General features: G+C 44.3%; 1 protein-coding gene across 10 annotated transcripts in view; it reads left to right on the top strand.

Moving 5' to 3' along the window:
- The window catches only part of LOC100643024 (SH3 and multiple ankyrin repeat domains protein 3), a 176,048-nt gene that overhangs the window by 119,208 nt on the left and 36,545 nt on the right, over nt 1–20,295 (top strand). For 6 of the 10 annotated variants that reach the window (XM_012318929.3, XM_020867828.2, XM_020867829.2 and 3 more), the window contains 2 exons: nt 8,573–8,962; nt 11,849–11,866. In XM_012318929.3, the coding sequence (XP_012174319.2) occupies nt 8,621–8,962; nt 11,849–11,866 (360 nt within the window). In that variant the 5' untranslated portion in view covers nt 8,573–8,620. Of the gene's footprint in view, nt 1–7,765; nt 7,934–8,399; nt 8,469–8,572; nt 8,963–11,848; nt 11,867–20,295 lie in introns of those variants that run through there. The other 4 variants (XM_012318931.3, XM_012318932.3, XM_048413923.1 and 1 more) reach the window with 3 other exon arrangements.

Below are 20,295 nucleotides of genomic sequence, written 5' to 3' on the forward strand. Positions count from 1 at the left end.
TCCCGCTTCGCTTATGGCTATTGTCGCGCACGTAACTTCCATCGGAATTCCTCGGTCGGAGAATTTCCGCTATTTCTCATCGACCTCGAAGATCATTGCCGCGAAATACCGCACGTGCGTCTCCCTTGGGAAACTTAAAATCGCGAAACCGCGTTCTCCTTTTCCATCGGACTCTCCAAGTAACTCTGAATAAGGGGATCGATGCGAAACTCGGAGAACTCGAGAAACTCCGCATTCCTCGCTGAAGACCAAGCTTGTCTCGATCTAACCGTCCATGTTATACGCGTTTGTTAGCTTCTTTCGCGGAATGTGGGCCACGATGTTGCACGAATATGTTTATCGGATCTGGCTGCGTGTTCAACGTGCATTAACGCGTCCGTAACGCGCCCCGATAGCGCGAGTAACGAGCTCTACATTTCTCCATTTAATGCTGCGACGCGTCGTCCGGTTACCAGTGTCCCACGAGTTCGCCCCGTTACGAGAGGGAAACGAATATTGCGCAGTACGGGCTTACCGCCAGCGGAGAATAGATTGCTCGTCGTCTCGATATCCCGACCGTTAGAGAAACGGCTATTTATAAATTTTGTGAATGGACGTCGTGCGATCTTGTCGACTCCCGATACTTGCCGACCTTCGACTTTCGACCTTGCCTCCCCTTTAACCTTTCGAAAGGTCTGATTCGATTATTTAGCGCTATTCTTCGCACCCCTGTGCTTCACCACCACTCGTTACGTAGCTTCTATAGAAGTCGTTTCGCGGTCTACCGATGGCGTTCGATCCTGTAACATGCCACAGGTCGAAAAACCAATCCTTTTAACCGATATTGTCTCTTTTATCGTGGCAGTGATATATTGAAAGTGCTACACCTGACCCCGTTTTGCGTTCTCCTGTTACTTTAATTTTCATGGTCCGCGATCTGGCATATAGGTACTATTACCTGGATGCTGTCGAACATGTTTGTGCAATTTCATCGGGAACAAGAGTAGTCTGCAAGAGTTGCAGCAACTCTGCACTGATATTTATAAATACGTGTATTAACAATGGATGAATGTTGTTATAGTATACGAACTAACGAGAAGCTACTAATCAAAAACGATGCTTACTATCTTTTCGCGGAATCAACGGATATGTACCGTATGAAATGCAAGTCGTTTATTTACAATCTTCTAAACAGTACATTAAAATTAAAAATACACGATTCGTCGAGATATCAACAGCTTTTGAATATTATCCCTATAATTAATCGCGATTAACAGTTCATATAAACTATTAATCTCCGCGATTATCCTTCGTCCTATTTCATTCGTCGCTCTTTCATTCATACGGACCGTCGTTTTCATAGACATCCACTAATCGTGTACGACTGCCTCGTATAAGAGCAGAAGCTAAAATTAGTCTAAGGAATTTTACTCGATATACATTCCATGTATCTGTAACAACGTAGATATATCCAAACGCTTAAGAACTTCAGCGTACATCGATACTCGCGTTGAAATAACAAAAACCATCTTCCGCGAACAGCCTCCAACCGGTTAACAAGTTAAAGAAGCATCAAGTCGGACTAAGAACGTTCTCTCGTCAAAGTTCCCAAAATTCGATCGCAAAACGAATCGAACTTTATTCTCGGTGGAGCGTCGGTTTATCGAAAATCATTGTGTCGCGCGTTCCACGAAGAGACAAGTTCGGTGCTTGGAGGCGACTCGGGACGAGGAAGCTTTCGAAAAGTCATGTGCATCTAACCGGAGGAACAGCTCGAAACGACGAGTTCCCTGAAGGGCTGGTGCGCTCCCTTGAAGGAAAGTCGCCGGCGGTCCGAAACGAAAGGCGGCACCCAGGGATAGGGTGGTACGTGTTATTCTTCCGCCCGCCCCCCTTTCGTAACGTCGTCGCCGACGATGCGGAGCTTCTTTTTTGCTTCGAACGTTCTTCCCTTCTGGTGTCACCCCTCGGCGTTCACACGACGTCGGTGATCGTTACACGTGTGTTACACTCGTCGTCGTATCAAGACTCTCTTCCTCCCTCTCTCTCTTTCTCTCTCTCTGTCTTTGCAGCTCTTCACCGAGGGAACTTCCTCTTTATATACCTTGTGTACCTTGCATCCATTCCCGTACTGACACGACGCCTCTCTGTTTTATTTTTCTCTGGTTCGCCGGAAGCGGGCCGGTCCGTTTTCATCAGCGAAATCATTTTGATAGCCGACGCTGATCGAACGCGATGAACGCGGGAACCAGCTGGTAATTGTTTGATTGAACGATCGAGGGGATCGGACGGCACCGCTTGATCCTGTTTCGCGAGCAATTTTTACCGGTATATCGGTTCGAGGGGAAACGCGGACTCCCTGTCGAATTATATTAGGGTGCTGCGTAAGTTCTATCCAGAGTACATTCACAAATTCGATTTCCAACCTTCGTCTATAATCGCCTGTGAGAATATTCGAACATTTATTGTAGAGACTTTTTATTATACTGTCGCCGTTATTATTCTCTCTCTCTCTCTCTCTCTCTCTCTCTTTCTGTCTCTTTGCTTTTCTCGAGATGTTGTCGTATTTATGGTAAATACGAGAATTTATCGTCAAGCTCGTGGGTTTCCTCTTTCTGTCGTACGTTTAAAAAGATTCGTACCAGTGGCCATTTGCGCAAAATTATCGTTTCTCGTACGATGATGCATGTCTATGATAGTATCTCTATTATGCGTAGGTTGTTACGTAGATTCTATTTTTATTGTTATTTAATATCATACCGTGTATGTTGTACAAAACTTTTTAAAGAGATTTCTGATAAGTCTATGACAAATATACTGTCGTTCGGAAGTATCTGAACGCTTGCTTATCTTTGATGGGACATAATTCAATAACCAATAATGAGTACATGAAAGTAATTTACGTACAGAGCAACGTCATCCTTGGTAGACCGATCCTTTGGTATTTCGAGCCGCGTCGAGCGGTTACGCTATCGGTTGCTTCATTGTTTCCGTAATTATAGAGAATGATTTACATCTGGCACGATCGATACAACTGGGACGAACAACAAAACACTTGGAACAATGCAACGCTGGCTGGTCTACGAGCGTAATGTTTTATACACGCTGGTAATTGCAACCCAGCCAGTGATGTTACGTACACGCAGCATATGTCATCATTATTGTTCTCCGGATATACACTACCGTTCGAAAGTATCCGAACATTTATCAACATGCATTTTAACTGAGAATTTCCGACCAAGTCGAACTGCAGTGATTTCGTTCTTTATAATCGTCGTAGATACGTAGCTACGCCTTCGTTCGTATGTTAGGACACTACCGAATATGAGATAAATTCTAACGCTAATAGTTATATACGTAGAACGTGAATGTTTATGCGTTTATAGGGAATTTAAAAATACGAAAATGTATAAAATACACAAAACGTGCAAGCAGCGATATTTAGATGGTAAATGCTAAAGGTAGTAATACACACATATAGTAAACGGTGAAGCATATGACTGATATATCTGTTAATAGGTAATTTAAATGTAGTCTTCTAACTTCATAGCGAGATAGCAAGCACTGTTTGTATTTGTTAATGGGTCATTAATATATGTATATATACACTTTGGTCATATGTAAATATATGTTCAATATAGTAGAGATATGTACTACAAATCAATCAGGTAATGGATTTAGATACGGAAAAAACCGAGCTTCGATTAATATTAATTAATTATCGAATATAAGAGGGGCCGTCGTCATTCTTACGTTTTAATTAAATTCAGTTTTGTTGCTACAAATTGATCAAATTATTCAGATCTTTATGAAGTTTATACGTATAGTAAAACCTCGAAGTGCACATTTTTCTGTACAGTCCACTGCCCCTATATTTTACCCGATAGCCTTTTCGATTCACGTTCATCAAAAATATTTCCCCAAGTTATTCTATAAAAATGCACGAATTTAATTCCGCTGCGATCCTCGAATTTTCGTATTTCAATCTTGTTTCCGTTTTAACAAACAAGATAGATTTATATAATACGTGATGAAGATTTAACGTATTAAAACGAGACATCACGAATGCATAGCGGCAAGAATTTTTTATTATTTTATTACATCTGCTGAGGTACTTTTTGACGTTGGAAAAATACAATTAGACCCGTTCGTCGTTCCATTCTTCAGATTTTCAGAAAGGCAACGAAAGCAGGTCTTACGCTTTTCCAGCATTATCCACAAACCGCCGCTGCCAGAATATTCAAAGAACGTAGCTGTGGAACCCTTCTCTAGTAGAATAGAAATTTGGAGATTCGAGGGTCGAGTCATCTGAGAAGGCGCGTGGCGCCGAGAAATTCGTTTATTCCGCGTCCGTGCATACACATGACCACGGAGCTTGGCTCCGACGAGATTGACTCGGAGTCGAGATACCAGAAGCTCCGTCGTAGCCGTTCTTTCGACTTCGACTCTCGCTTTTCCGTGATCTGCATATTTTGTCTCTTACCAGTGTCTCGTCCTGTATTTCGCGAAGCTCTCTCATCCTAACGAGATTTTTCTTATTCCTATCATGGCGGGGATAAAAACTCGTGACATCTGGAGATATCGACGTACCAAATGATAGATTTTTCTAGTCGTGCCGCGACTACTCCTTCCTCGATTTCAACGGATGTTCGAGACTTGAATTTCCAAGTTAGAAACCGTCTGTTTATCAGTGTACCGATCATAGCAGGGATCGTAGTCGACATTACGTGGAAATATTCGTACGTGTTACGAATATACGCGATAGAAATTTTGTTAGAACCCGCCTGTATATCGTAAAAATTGAAGTACGCTTCATTAACGTTATGGATAACTATCGATAACGGAATACTGATGTCATATGAGGGTCAACCTACCGATGCAGGGTACACAAAAGGTATTCATAAAACGTTGTATTTATTATAGCTAGCCTTTATTATTATTTATTATTTATTTTTGTTGACTTATGATTATTTTTGTAAACTCATATTTTTATAGACTTAATTAAAAAAAAAATGGGACGAATAAAAAATCGCTTCTATTTAATATTGTAAAGAACACTATACTTTATTCGTGTATTTTTACATCTTCAAGTTACGCAAATAAATGCAGAAAAATTCCTACTCGTAATTATGATTAGTCGTCTTTCGAACGTTAGTTTCTGAATATTTTTAGAACGCGTTGCTTTCATGTAATCTGTTGTTATGTAAAGTTAATCTGTTGCGCAACGGGATTATTCGACTTTTAAACGGTTAAGAATCCAACATTTTCTCGAACGATCGCACAGAGGAGGAACACTGGTCGGGGGTTAGAGAGTCGGAGGTGCACGGTCGCGACCAGGAGAATGTCATGGTCGTACTTTAACTCCTGGCCGTCCTTCGGAGTTCCTCCCCTTCGTAGTCGGATATGGTTCCATAGGTAACCTTGGATTTTTTTTAATTATCATTGAATCACCGTTAAACACGACACTGTTAGGTGACTCTGAAATTAAGGTACGGCCACTTAAAAGCAAACCCGTAAAGCGACGCCCACGCAGCGGGTACCTGCTATATGCACTTACGCGCGTGCAGGGGCGGATCGAGCGATGTTCGTTCGAACTTTAAAGTCGACGTATTACGAATTTTTCTCTTTTGTCTCCGAACGTCGCGTCGTTCCTATACCCTTTAAACACTCGAAGCACCAAGGTGAAAAAAATGTTCTCTTTCTAAAGATATACTCTCTAAATAGAAAGCCTGGAGGGAAGAATCAAAAGGCTTCGGTTCTCGCAGCTGCTCCATTTACCTTTCATGGGCGTTTATCCTCTTCTTCTTCTTCTTCTTCTCCTCCTTCTTCTTCTTCTTCGAATGGGTTCAAACTTCCGATAGTCGGTTCAATGGCGAACACGTCGAGCGTTAATTGTTGCCCCCAGCGTCACGAAAGTCGCCGGTATTTCGCGTGCCGCTTCTCCATCCTCTTCGGTCGATTGGAAGGAAGAAAAGATCGGTCGGTTCGTCGTCTGGCGAAGAGGAGATACGGCCCTGAATACGCTGCACACAGGGTGGCCAGACAGAAAAATGGCAAAAGCACTCCCCACCGATGACTGCCACGAATAAGGGCCACATAAAGACGGGTCGTAAAACTATGATTTACGGCTTGTCATTGATGCGTTTGCTGTCCGTCCATCCGTACGATCCTTCTCCCTCGGTTCATCATCGTCTCCCTTCGTGTTCCCTCTTATTATTTTTCTTGTATCTCGTCGTTCCTTTTGTTCCTCGTCTGCGTCTCCTGCGAGAGGATAGCCCGTTCGAGAGGCGATAATCGATTAGCCGGTTGGAAAAAGCGGTAGCGTATCAGTATCGTTCCGACTAGCGTACGATATATGTAATAAAATATCACTAGAGGAGGGGAAAAAATGAAAGGGAGAAGCTGTATTGTGGGAAAGAAAGAATTATCGTAGCAACGTATTGCCTTTGTATAGTCTTCTTAAAATATACACCGGAGTTCATAAGTCACGGACCATTTATTAATCTTAAACGTAACTCTTGTTTAAATAGATCAAATCTTCCATTTCTTTCTTTTCCTTTCTTCTTCTCTTTTCTTTTTTTTTTTTTTTTGCAGGAAAGCAGTTTTAAAATTCGACGCGTTGTTAATCGATCTCGTATCAGCAAAATCGCCATTAAACGCTTGAAAACGTCATTGTAAATCAGAGTAACAATTTAAATGTCCCATAACTTCTGAACAATAGCGTAAGATCAAGACGTTCGTTCCTTTCTCTTTGTACTCGCATCTCTTATTCCCCGTAATAATTCTTCCAGAAACAAATCGTCATATTTTACATTTGTCTTATTGCAAACCATATCAACGTAATTATTAACCCTGAGGATCACGTGACATAAGCAAGAAACGAAGCGGATTTACGTCCCCCTCTTAGGTCTTCGTTCTTTTTCGTACCGTTGGCTGGCCGCAGACTCGACACTTTCGAGTGGGGGAGAGCCAGGAGACTGGAAGAAGAAAATCCCTTCGTCAGTGGAATATTAACGCCTAAGGATGAGTGTTTTTCTGGTCGGGCGCGAAGGATGCGACCTTGCGGCGTTTCCACTTCGTCTTGACTTCGTTGGCTATTGTCCTCGAAGCGTAAGCATTGTGTATACGATGCGGTCAGTGGGTTATTTAAAGTTTTAACGCAGCCCAGCCTGCCGGCAACATGCTTACGTTTAATGGCGTCTGCGGTTTCCCATCAAACTTCTCCCCCGTACCACCTGACATATTGCGCTCGCTCTCTTCCAATTCGCAAACACCGTTCTGTCGCCTATCTTCGAACTCCACCGTTCTTACGAAAATTTGTCGTCGTTTGAACGGAAGAAGACAGGGCTCGCTAAATCCTAAAGAAATTCTTCAACGAATTGAACGATCAGAAAAATATTAACTGTTAAATGTTCCGATTATAAATAACCATGATAAATGGTGAACGTTTGTTTGGTTATTGATAACCAGTATCAGCGCCGGAAACCGTATTTGTTTACCGCAATAATCATTATCGATGAGGGAATTTTTTTCGATCGTGAATTTCCATTATCGATGATAACATCTTTTTCTTTTATTTCCGATAATTCCGTCATCGATAACGATTATCGGAAACCAACAAAATGTTGATCGTTTATAACGGTTATTCCGTATCAAAATCGTTTAAACCGGGTCACTAATTCTTCTGCTATAATCTTTTTAATTAGTACCATAACGTAACTTTCGAAGAATTGCCGGTGCTAAACTGATACTCGTGAAATAACCACGCGAGAAATTGGCAAATCGAATAATAGCAGTCGCGTGGAACGATCGGTTACCGGCGAAACAGCCAGCCACGAGTGTTAATCTTGTTCGCGGGAGGTTGACGATGATACACGCAACGGCTATACCTGGACGTTTATGCTTGTTGGAAAGTTCGAAGTGAAAGTGGCCGAGCCGCGCTGCTCGTTAGCGTGTAAGTTATTAGCTGACCGATAGTTAACCCCCGAGATCGAAGGTCGAATTGTAAAATGGCCAGCCGCGTTATCGCATCGATGCCGAAGAAACGCGTGAAAACGCGCGAGCAACGCGAACGCCCATCCTTTCTACGTAATCGATTCGACGCGTGTATCCCGTCGAATATCTTTAATAAAGAATTCTGCCGAGCTTCGCCAGATTCTTCGTCGAGGATCGAGGAAATGAAATTTCCGTAAAAATGTTACGGAGTCGACCGAACGAACGAGCAGAGTATCAACGGCCACGGATCGCGAGATATAAAAGGCTTTTACGATGTTTAAAAAATCGTCGCGGCATCTCGGCGCCGTTTCTTTATTTCTATCGCAGTAATCTTATCCGCCTTTACCGTTACTCGATGTAGTCATAAAGAACGGACCCTCGCCGTTTTAATTTCTTCATCTGCTTTTTCCTTATTTCTACCTGCCTCTCTTGCTGCTTCCTTGAGATGTCTCTTCGATTAAACGGACGACATGGTGATTTCGCGATATCCCACGGTAACGGCACAATCGGGTCGATTAATGCTGGAAAAGAAGCAAAAAGAAAAACTGGTCGCAGTAAAGAACGAGGTAATGAACTCGAGCCTTTTTTTCTGTTTCAGATGTGAACCTGTGAAGGTGGAATCCTCGAGAAGCGCGAGGTCCTCGCAATGGAGGCGGGACCGAAGCAACAGCAACAACAGCAGCAGTCGCAACAGCAGCAACAACAGCAGCAACAGCAACAACAAAATTCGTCAGCTGCTGGCACGGGACAAACGTCGAGCCAGGCCACGAGTCCGCAAGGCGGTCAGGCTCAAGGCCAAGCTCAAGGTCAACATAATCAAGATGCGGCTGCAGTCGCAGCTGCCACTGCGGAGGCCGGTCCGGTGGAAGAGGGAGTGCTTCTCGCCAGGGTGCACGTCCCGGAACTTTACGTCAGCAAGTGTCTTCAGTTCCCGAGGGATCAGCTCGTCTGGGACGTGAAGCAGCAATGCCTGGCATCCTTGCCCAAGGTAAGACGATATTCTCTGCCTTCACGTTGTCCGATTCTCTCTTCCGAGTGACTGACTACCTCTCTCACGCGAGAATCCATTAGCCAAGATCCTTGAAGACGAACTGGAAGAGTCGGGACCCCGACGGATATCGTGTAGCTTTCTGCGATTCGTTCGCGTCGATCGGTCAATTAACGGTCTCAAATTGCATTATCCTCGCCACTCATGGCGCCAAGGCATTAATCGCGAGTCATCAGGAGCCGTTGGCGTTCCGTTAAAAATCATAATCGTCCTTGTACTTGTCGATGATCGCGGGGTTGAACGCGTTTACCATCCATTACCGTCGATCTCTATCGAGCGCGGCTCGTTGCATCGTACGGCGTTGAATCGTCGGTTGTACGTGAGATCGCGAGCTCCCCCGCTCTATCAAGAACTCGGAGTCGGGTGGTTTTTCTTGAGAAAAAAAAGAAGAAAAGAAAAGAAAGTACGCACTGCGTTACGGACCGCAGACTGCTACTTTGTATGTTGATCTCGGTAAATTGCAGGGGACTCTCGAACGGTCGCGTCGTGGTGTATTCGAGCGAGAGTTCTTCGGGCAAGACTGGACCGGGCTTCCTGACTCTTCTCTCTCTTTTTTCATTGGTAGTCGTAGCCGGAGCCCTCGGAAAGTCACGAAGCACACGCAGGATTAAGAGATCTCGAGGGGATCGCTACCGTGCGCCCCTCGAACGTCTCACTTTATTTATCGAGATATTCGTTGCTCGGGAACGAGTAACGATGCACCAGCCGGGCAAATGCAAATCGGCGCCGTACCTGCGCTGTGTTTCGCGGCGATGTCCGGCTCCGAAGAATTTCGCGATCGCACAAAAGAGGTACTACATAAGTTACTAGCCGCACCGCCACTGACAAGAAACAGACACGAACACGTGCCGCTACTCCTAAACAAAATAGGAGCTAGAAAATACCGATCTCTGTGTGGCTTCTTCTGCTTCGTGTGTCAAACCATCACGCTCTTTCATACCGTGTCTCTTCCCTCCCCACCTTCTCTTCTCTCCTTGCATTCTGTCCATTTTTGTAGCCGTGTTTTTCCCTCGGCCGTCTCGTCGTACGTCGCGCAAGGAATTTTCACACGTGTAGTCTTTCTATCCTGCCTTCCGCGACGGAGGCGCGGCGTGACAACTCCCATCTTTACGCGACTCTCGTTACGCGACTTCCATCTTTCACCTATCCTCGGAAAACTTGTCTCTCTTTGTTTGTCTTTTCGTTTCTCTCTCCCTCGCTGCGAACGTTCGCTGCATAAAGTCGCAGTTCCAGACCAAGACAATTGGTTCGTCGATGTGTAAAACTGTACGCGTTAAAGTTACTCGTCGAGACCCACCTTCGACTAACGTTCCAACTTTGTCCGCTTAACGAATCTCTTGCCACCCCCTGGACATCCTGTGCTCGATCTTCCGCTTCGGACCAGCCCATAGCAGACCTTGTTTCTCGGAACGAGTTCGATGACGAATATTCATAAGACGAAAATGAGGGGGGAAGGGAATATTCGTATTATTCGTTCGGGAATAAACTCGTACTCCCATAGCGAACGTACGTATCGCTGCAATGGATACGTTCACCTGCATTCCACGCGGAGTTTCGCTTTTATTGATAATTGGCTATCTTGTTAATGGACCAATGCTCGACTCGATCGGCCACCGTCTATTACCTTCGCTTCTCGCGACGTACCAAGAGAGAAAATGTACCGTTTGCGAGCGTAGCGTATTGTTCGAATTTTTCAAGCCGATCTATCCGTGGATTTATGGAGCGCGGTGGAAACGTTAATAGTCATCGAACGTGTTCCGAAGGATTCTCGCGGCAGGACCACACGAATATATACACATACACGTACCACAAATATACTGTGCGCATTGTACTTTCAAGATACACGCAATGGATACACGAATAATATACATATATGTATATCATGTATGGGAGTAAAATATAATATGTATATATTATATTTTATGAGATGTGGTTTATTAAATATACAAATATATAATATATATAATATATATAAGGTGCCCCAGATATCCTTGATCAAACTCCTTCAGTATATTCTGTCAACGTGAGTAAGAAAAAGAAAATGATATAAACATAAATCGTAAATAATAATCATGAAAGATAGGTCAACACAAAAAAAGATCGAAGAAAGCTTCTTAAGACAATAAATTTGATCTCTTACCACTGTAAAAGTCCTCTACGTATTATCAGAAATGGTAAATTTTTTTAAATACCGTTCACCTACCTAATGATCACACTGATTACAAAACAATGCATTTATATCTATAATCTCTTTCTTATTTGTACTTGTACAGAACGTACTAATAGCGTTTGTCTGGGAAAGCTTGGAACACCGTGTATTTTACATTTTATATGTAAATAAAGAGGGATATATATATATATATATATATATATATATATATATATATATATATATATATATGTATGTAAGTATGTATGTACGTACGTATGTATGTATGTATGTAAGTATGTATATATAGTTATTACTAATTAGTAATTATGCACAGCGACACGCGAGTGTCCATCGATTAATCGTGTATATTTTTCTGACCTGTGGCGTTGTTGTTGTTGTTGTTGTTTTTGCTTTTGCCTCACTTGCACGGGGCGTGCGAATACACTACACCCGCCACCACCGAACCACCACCGAACCACCACCAACCACCACTTCACCTGTGCTATCGTCTTGTTGGGGCCCGCCTCTTCGAACGCACCCCCGTACGCGAATCGACCGACAATATCGAAAATATACAAAAATCGCGCCCTCGGGCCCGACCTTCACCCTCCACCTCCGGTGTGTTGCGTCGCGGATATACCACCGCTTCTCCACCCCTTTCGAGCGCCTCGCAGGTGGCCACTTGGTACAGGGTACGTCTTCACTATTACTAATAGCATGCATCCAACCCCCTATGCAACTACTTATACCAAACACCCCGATAAAACCCGCCGCCTCTTCTTTATACCGATTTGTCGTCCCGTTTCTTCTTTCGTTGTTTCAGTTTTCTCCGCCGTGGTGAAAAAAAAAAAGAAAAGTAAGAAAAGAACGAACAGAAAGAGAAGAGAACCTTTCACATTCAGACTTTCGTGCATGGCGAAACGAAACACGGTTCGACGAACTATCCCCGTTAGGTTTGGCGTGTTCCTCGGAACCCCCGTTTTAAAAGCTTATTGTAAATTTTACGGAGTCGATTTATATTTCCGGCTGTCCTCTCGAGAGAGAACGAAAAAAACGGCGAGTTTCTTTACGACAAGAAAGACGAGGAAAGTTTACAGATGCATACGTAAGTGCATCTTTTGTCTCTGTGCTCTGCCTTTGGAACTCAGTCTCGCGTTCTACAAAATTCGGCGGTTCGTGAAAAGCTAATTTATAAAGCTCATGGCATTTGCATATCTGTCTGCTCTTTCTGTAGAAAGCGTTGTAGTAAAATTTCTTGGGGTAAATTTCACGTTAAGGACTGTCCGGTAAAAAGAATTTATCATTAATGAGAATTTTTTAACGATTTTGCAACGCGGCCCTGTGATAGTTCTCGGCATCCTGACTCCGGTTCCAAAGAGGAAACGTGGCATCGCGTCACTTGCCACCCCAAGTCTCGTTAACGTAGGATCACCCCTCGTTGTACGCGACTTTTCTCTCGTTCCTTTGCGTCGCGAGCTCGCTACGCGCACCGACCAGACGAAGAAGAACGATACTTGGAAGAGCAGGCAAGGGGTGGAGGGTAGTCCCGAGATAGTCTCGGGCTCGATTCGCTTTTCTCTACCTTTCCTTCTTCGATCGCCACGTATAGAAGATCCGAGGGGAAGTTTCGTCGAGTCAAATTTCGTCGATTCGATGGAAAAGCGAATTCGCTGTATTTTCATTCGGAAGACTCTCATTGAAAGGACTTTTATTTGAAAAACCTTTATGCGATAGACATCCTTCGATACCGCGGCGTATCGTACAGTATAAACGTATTGGCTGATTAAAGGATCGAGAAACGTTTGCAAACAGACGTATAACGTGTAGAGCAAAATGCACGAAGAGAGATACGTGTCGTTTTACGACGAGAGGGACGCGCGAGCTACGCGATCGATCGATTCGCGAGGAACGAGGACGAACGCTTTAATTAACCGTGGAGACCCGCTCGAATCGATGATTCCGTCCTTACGACGCGCGACCGTAGACCACGAGCTAGAGTTATTTCGAGCTCGATTTGCATGTACTTATAGCAGCTCCTGCCTTTCAGCGCTAAAGTATCATAGAATGTAAGTGCATGTATCGGTTAAGCGTACATAGCTCTTTACTGTTACTGACCCGTGGTTCACGTTCAAGGATGATGCGATACAGTCTCAAGGTCGTGCATTTGTACCTACGCAGTTTCCTTTCAGCGGGCTTATCCACTTATCGTCGACTTATTGTCGTTATGACTGTTTCTTCGAGATCCCTGACGTAATTTGGACCTCGGAGAATTTGGACGCGTCATCGAAACGAACCTTTTTGTTTCAAGATAAGAAAAACGAGTGAACGATAACGTAACTTGCTTTCCAATGCTTTTCGACTTCCTTAACTCCGTGGAAAGTATGCAACAGTCGATAAGCTCGAAGGAAGCGACTCATCGTGATTTTTCTGCGAAAAAATGTCGATTTCGTAGTACGGTTGAACGTCAAGAGGATTTCGTGCTTCGTCGAAAGCATGACGCCACGCTGGACGATGACTTTCGTTTTCACCTAAGCGTCTCGGAAGAGATCGTTCGGCTCGCGGATCGTGTGTCGCGCGACGAATCGATCTCTGCCTGGGCAATTTGCGATTTTCCGACAGAGATCGACGACTAGATCCGTTTGCTGGCGTATCCAGATGGTTGCACGAAGCTTTCTTTACCCGAGACGCAGGCGTTACGCGAGATTACGCAACGCGAGTCGAGTTCTCGCGAGGGAAAGCGGCACGCCGCTTGTCTTCGAGGATTAAATATCAAAAGTCATCGAACGTTATAGAGAAACGAAGCTTATCGGATCCGATTTGTCTCCCTGGAATCCTCGCCGCGACGGAAACGAGTTTCGCGAGCGTACGACGTATCATTGCGGTGTTTCTCGCGTGTTTTCGCGTTTGATCTAATCTGTTCTCGAATGAGATCACCTTCCGACTATCGCGTTGTATCATTCGTATGTTTATCCTACGCTTATCGACGAAATAATCCAGCGCGAAGAAAGAAAGAAATTGCAATTCACGACTGTACTACCTGCCATAAGTATGAAATCAAACTGAGCAACTGTGTCGCGTTTAGATTGTCCTGCTTCCGCAAAATTAAACTATGATTTTGACTAGTAGTATACAATATGAAATTACAGAGTTATAGCAAAGCAACAAGAGAATCAAAACAGTGGAAAGTATCGAATATCTGTATCAAATGGCACATTTCATCCAAGTGCCACAAAATATTTGTGCCTCTCGGAAGATAAACCGATCAACCGCAAATTTCTGGAAATTCCCAATTCGTAATTCAAGTACGTATTTCATATCTACGCAAAATTATTATTCAACGTATCAAAGAGCAAGCGACTGATTTTCGAATATTTATTTATCAGAAGATCATAATCGCAAATTTGAAGATAAATTTAAAGAAAACAGTACTGTGATCGTCAAGTTTCCTCGCATTACAATTTACGAACTCGATGGACATGACCTCCAAGCGGGAAATTACGCCTGCTTCGTACAATCTTGCCGAAAAGATTGGTTTAATCGGGGAAACAGGTGACACACGATTTTCATTCCGTGTCACAGGATGGCAGATGGCAGATAGCATTGAAAAATCAGTCGCTCGAACCGATTCGTTGAAAACACGAACGCGTAAAAAATGATCGACGCTAACAAGTGGAAATGGACGAGTGCGATCGTGGGTAACTCGGTGTTATCGATGACAAGCGTACGAGCGACTAAAGGTACGAATAGAACGCCTACAGGTGATTCGCTTTCGTAGCCTCGTGAATTTTCACCGACGCGTCCTAGTGATTAGCGGCGTCGACGACGGCTAATCGATTTTTCTCGCTGGCACGCGGAAAAAGAGGCGCGTCAGCTTCTGGGAACAACGAACGCCGCGCCGCAAGAAATTCCGTGAAATTTCTTCGTGGTATTTTTCCCTAACCTACCGTGAACGTACGTTAATTGACAGAGAAAAAGCTCATTTGCATAAAACTATAGAGTCGACAGACTGTTTCAATAGAACGAATGAACGGAAAGAGGTAATCAGATTTTACTCATGTACGTGATGTTAACGCAACATTTCATTTACAATTTTCTTCGATCAATCTGCGTCATCGAATTCTGTCTTTCAGCCTCGTAACTACGAAAGACAGTTCCGAGGATTCGTTGAATATTTCTCACGGCGTTGTTCCTTCCACCCAGATTTTACGATCTTACGAAATTTCAAGAAAATGATGTATTTATAACGTTATGACGAACCATTGCTTGCTCCTTAATGCGAGTTAATTAGCAACTCGTGACTAGAGTTCGCTGAATACTCTCGTCCCCGCTATCTTTTCCGTCCGGATCTCACAAAATTTAAAGAAATTTAAAGAAATTGTTATTACACGTTTATAACGTTATGACGCTATGACGAACCATTGCTTGGTCCTTAACGAGATAATTAGTCAGCACGCGACAATGGTTATAACGAGATATCGTCCTTCTATTGTCTGGATATCGATGTCACGGTGTCCTTATCGTCGCAGAGTGCCATGTGGAGGGATCGATCGCTCGATTGTGACCAAGTATCGAGATAACACCGTACCGGAACCGGTGACCGCACATTACGGGCTGTATCGATGCGGCGACGTATGTACCGCAGGTATCCGACGTGGGGATCTCGCCTCGGATAAATTCATCGCAACGCTACGGGTTCCGCGATCCTCCGGGGCCACGGATAGATCCTCGTGGGCGTTAGATCATTGTGATTCGCGATCCAAGACCTGGATCATCCTTCACTTCCGATAGGATCGTCCCTTCCCTCTGTTTCTCGCGCGGTTCCCTCTGGGCTATTTCTTTCTCGCTCTCTACGCTTCTTCTCCTTACGTACGCTATCGTCCGCGAGTATTTAGACGCTTGATGCAATTCGATGAAAAAATTGATAGTTTTATTGTACTTCTGTCGTTACCATTGGAAAAAGTTTCTCTGTCTCTTGCTACAAGCGCGATCAAATGCCTCGCTAAATTGAAATTGAAATTGAGGATATACAACTGCTTCGCTTAAGAGTTTCGTGTTTATTTCTAAAGATCAGCTGACAGTTTTTAAAGTCTGCATAGCAGGATAGGATTATTCGAATCGCCTAAGCTTTTCGACGTTTAAAAATGAGATATCCAACTTTGAACAGAGCGATCATACTCGTCGCAGGCGTATGTTTGATATTTTTATTATAAATCTTTTTAACTTCGAACACGAGTGACCTGTAGCGAATTTCTCCTTTTTCCGTGTGGTTGACGACTGACGAGGCAACAGGACAATACATATTTATTTCAAATTTCAAAGAAGCGTGTCATGCGCATCAACCAAATACAAACAACTGTACTTAGAAACCTTATAAACGCGTACGCGAAGAGCGTGGATGGTAATACGTGATAAATAGCGAGAGTGGAAGCGGAGATTTTCGAAACGAAGAGCAATTTCGCGGGCAGCGGAAACGGTGTGGATATCTCGATCTTTCGATCCTCCGGCTCGAGAAAAATGGTGTATCAGATCGCGATATCTTTCAGCGCACGAGGATCGAGCGAGATGCGATCAGACGTATCGTAAGTTTTCGTACGCGGCTCCGTGTAATTGAATGAAGGGCACGGTGGATCGTGACCGGTCCGTGAGATAACTCGAAGACCAGTGACCTCGAAACCACGACGAAAACTCGAATGTTACGAAAGTAACAACGTTCAAGATTCTCGTCAATGTCGAACACCTCTTTCGATTTCTTCGAATCGTTACTGCCAAAATTACTCCAGCTGCAACCTCGAACCAAAGAAACAACCGTGCGACCAGAGAAACCGTTCACCGACTCGGCGAATTACACAACGATTCGATCGAACGATCCGAAATGAGAAAGAGAAGAAAAAATGAGAGAGAAAGAAGAAAGGACGGTCGGTGAATACACGCGGCGATCGGTGTTCCCGTTCGAGAAACGTTTCCCGATCGATTTGCAGCAATGAATACCATCTAGTCCGGCAAGTGGTTTATCGAACGATTCCGCGAACGAGATCGAAGCGCAATCGGTACGCGGCTCGCACGTGCGTGTACTTGCATGCGTGGAAAACAATGACGACACGAGACGAAAGACAGTCCCGTCGTGGCGAACGAGGGTTAAGACTCGTGTCCACGGCGCGTCGACCAGAAAAGAAGAGCGAAAAAGACAAAGGGAAAGAGAGAAAGGGAAGAAGAAATGGGCGCCTCGTGAGTTGGCTGTCAGAGGATCAACAAATCCTGCCGCCGTAGACGCGGAACAAATACACGCGAGTTGTTGATCGCGTACGATCGAGTCGAGCTATTTATACCGAGGCTCGTCCACTCGTCCGAGGGAGTAGATCGAATGGAGATCGATGGGCTAGCTTTTCAGAAGTGGAAGACAACTGCGCGTTGTGGCGTGCACGGTGCCCGCGAGTCGAACAACAGACACGTCGGCCAACTCGATCCTCCTTCTCTTCCTCCTCGTGGCGTTCTTGCGAAACGAACGCCAACAACGAACGAAACTTGCCTTTCGAGAGAAACGAGAAGGAATTCCGGAGGCACGCGAGTTCCGCCAGGAAATTGCTTGAAATATTTAATCGGTACCATTGTTAGCCTAGATACACGTAGGTTGTTTCCTCGAGGGCTGGTTCTTCAGCTTCGTCGCGTATCCCCTCGAAATCTATCTACTCGTTCTCTCGCTTCTCGTAGCTGCGTTTAGGGGCAATCGTGGAACGAACGTAGCCGGATATTAATCCAACGTTTTAAGCCAGTAATTACGTTCGGGAAGCTGCTCTGTTCTGATTCGACGTTTCTTCGTTCGGAAGTAATGCGATGAAAGAGCTGCTGCAGCCGGGTATTGTCTTAACTGAAACGCAAGTGGAGGAACTCCGACTCGGAGACGTTTTTGCGGTGTCGCTGTCTTTAGAGAAAATCTGTGTAGGTGGCTATTGTACGTGCGGATCGTAGATATAGCGTGGTCGTAAAATTGGCAGAAAAGTAACTAGAATCTTGGCGTTTCCAGTGTCGAATACTCGAAGGAGAAAAGAATTCCAATCTTTTTAGATATAACGTCAACTTGGAATTGTTTCGCCCAAGGGAAATTATTGTTGTCTTTCCCAAGAGAAATTATTATTATTTCACCGACTTACTAACTTGCAGCGAATTTGAATACGCATGAACTTTGAATACAGCGCAAGAAAATAATCGCAGATGACTATATACGTACGCCTCGACTGCCTGCAATTTATAGGAATTCTCAAATCAAATTACAAACCATAGAAGCAAAATCCGACGGCAAAACCGTCCACTTGATACAACTAACTTTCTCAATCGGAGATCTAAATTGCTTCGAAACTTACACAGTCCTAGGTGCGGCAACCTCGATGAATCTCCTCCTAAAGCTCCAATTTACCACTCTATATCGTTTCCACCCAGTACACACGCTTTTATTCTATGCACGAGGAAAAACGGTCTCCGTTGCCACTATTTAAATACCAACATCTTCCCTCAGCGTGCATGCATATACATATATAAGAGAGCAGGGCCTGTGTCGAGTCGAGTCGAGTCGAGTCGAGTCAACTCGAGAGATCGGCTCGGAGCAGAAGGAGCATCTTTACAAATGGTTTCGGAGATAGGAGTTTTTTTCAGTGAGCCAGTTCGGACCGTGCACGTAAGTTCGTCCACTTTACTCGTTGGGACGCGAGCGTGGAGCAGTAGCCAGCAACTGCAGCAGCCTTTTACCCGGGGCTCTCCAAGTGCAATCTCGTATTCATGAATTCCTTGTACGTAGCCCCTCTACCTTCTTCCACCTCCGCCTTCTTTCTCCGCCCGCGCTCCTTGCCTCTTCTTGCCCCTCTGCACCCTTTGCCATATCTTCTCCGTTCTCCTCTCTCTTCCTTTCTCTCTCTCTCTCTCTCTCTCTCTTTCTCTCTTTCTCTCTCTCAATGTCTTGCCCTTCCGCCTCTCTAACAATCCCATACGCGTCGCTCTCCAGAGCCGAGGGACTAAGAAAATCGTTGGACGCTCCGCGCTCCTTCCTGCCAGAGACTGAAAAACAGACGCAAGATAGCAACCAGCGTGGAAATCGTTTCCGCTGGAAAGTCGCAAGCACAGCCACGAATTTACGAGGTCTTTACGCGGCTTGTATTAGAGCCGGCGTGTCGAGAATTTGTCAGGCTTGTTGTTTCGTACAATTGGATAGCTATAGATAAAGCTGTTAGGCTTTGTTTCTTTGGTCAGGTATATACAGGTTCGTGAGAGTATTCGGACATCCGTAGACTTTTTACGAACCTTTCACCAACATATTACGCGTCTCGTACGAAACATTTTAAACTTTTATTAGCGCCATCGCGAGACTCGTGATCGTATTTTATCGAAATTTTCTCGCTCTTACGCGTACGTTGTATAAATTAACAATTTATTCAGAACGTGCACAGTATATAGGGGAATACAAATTAACATTAAAAAGACATAGGTAAATCTAGGCAGATAAATCAATATTATAGGAATCTCATTTTTCTAAGATATATGATTTTTGATACTCGCTGTATTGAGAACAATACTATGAAATATTTGGTACAAGCGATCACAAAGATATTTAAACGATCCGTTATCCATAGTTGGACATTTGTTTCGCTTAAAAAATTCATTTTAGAGTTTTTTTCCACTTTTGCCTGTAACGAGAAACTATCATCTGGAATCTTTCATCAAACGAAACAGTTTCACTCTCGATGAGAGCCACTGTCGCCCGTGTTCAACGTTTATCTGAACACGATGGTGACCGTAAACGTCTATGCCGTTCAGGATTCGCGACCATAACAATAATTCCCCTGTTTAACCCCATCGAGTGTTCAACGCGTTCCTCTGTCCTTTTGCTTCTATGATTCTCCCCTTTCCTTGTGTCCCGCGTATATCTTGGCCGACCTTCACGTGAAAACGGAACTGCTCACTGCTATTTATCAGCTTTGTCAATTATCGTTAAACGTTCGCAGGAACGCGGAAAGCCAAGCCGAGAGCTTCTCGGACGATCAAACGTTTCTCGTCGTTGCAGATTGCAACTTGCAGATACCGATAAATTCGATCTCGAAATCATCGTACGGCTGCTTTAATCATTCAGAGCAAT

The sequence above is a fragment of the Bombus terrestris genome, chromosome 2 (assembly GCF_910591885.1).
Source record: "Bombus terrestris chromosome 2, iyBomTerr1.2, whole genome shotgun sequence".
Classification (NCBI taxonomy): Eukaryota; Metazoa; Arthropoda; class Insecta; order Hymenoptera; family Apidae; genus Bombus; species Bombus terrestris.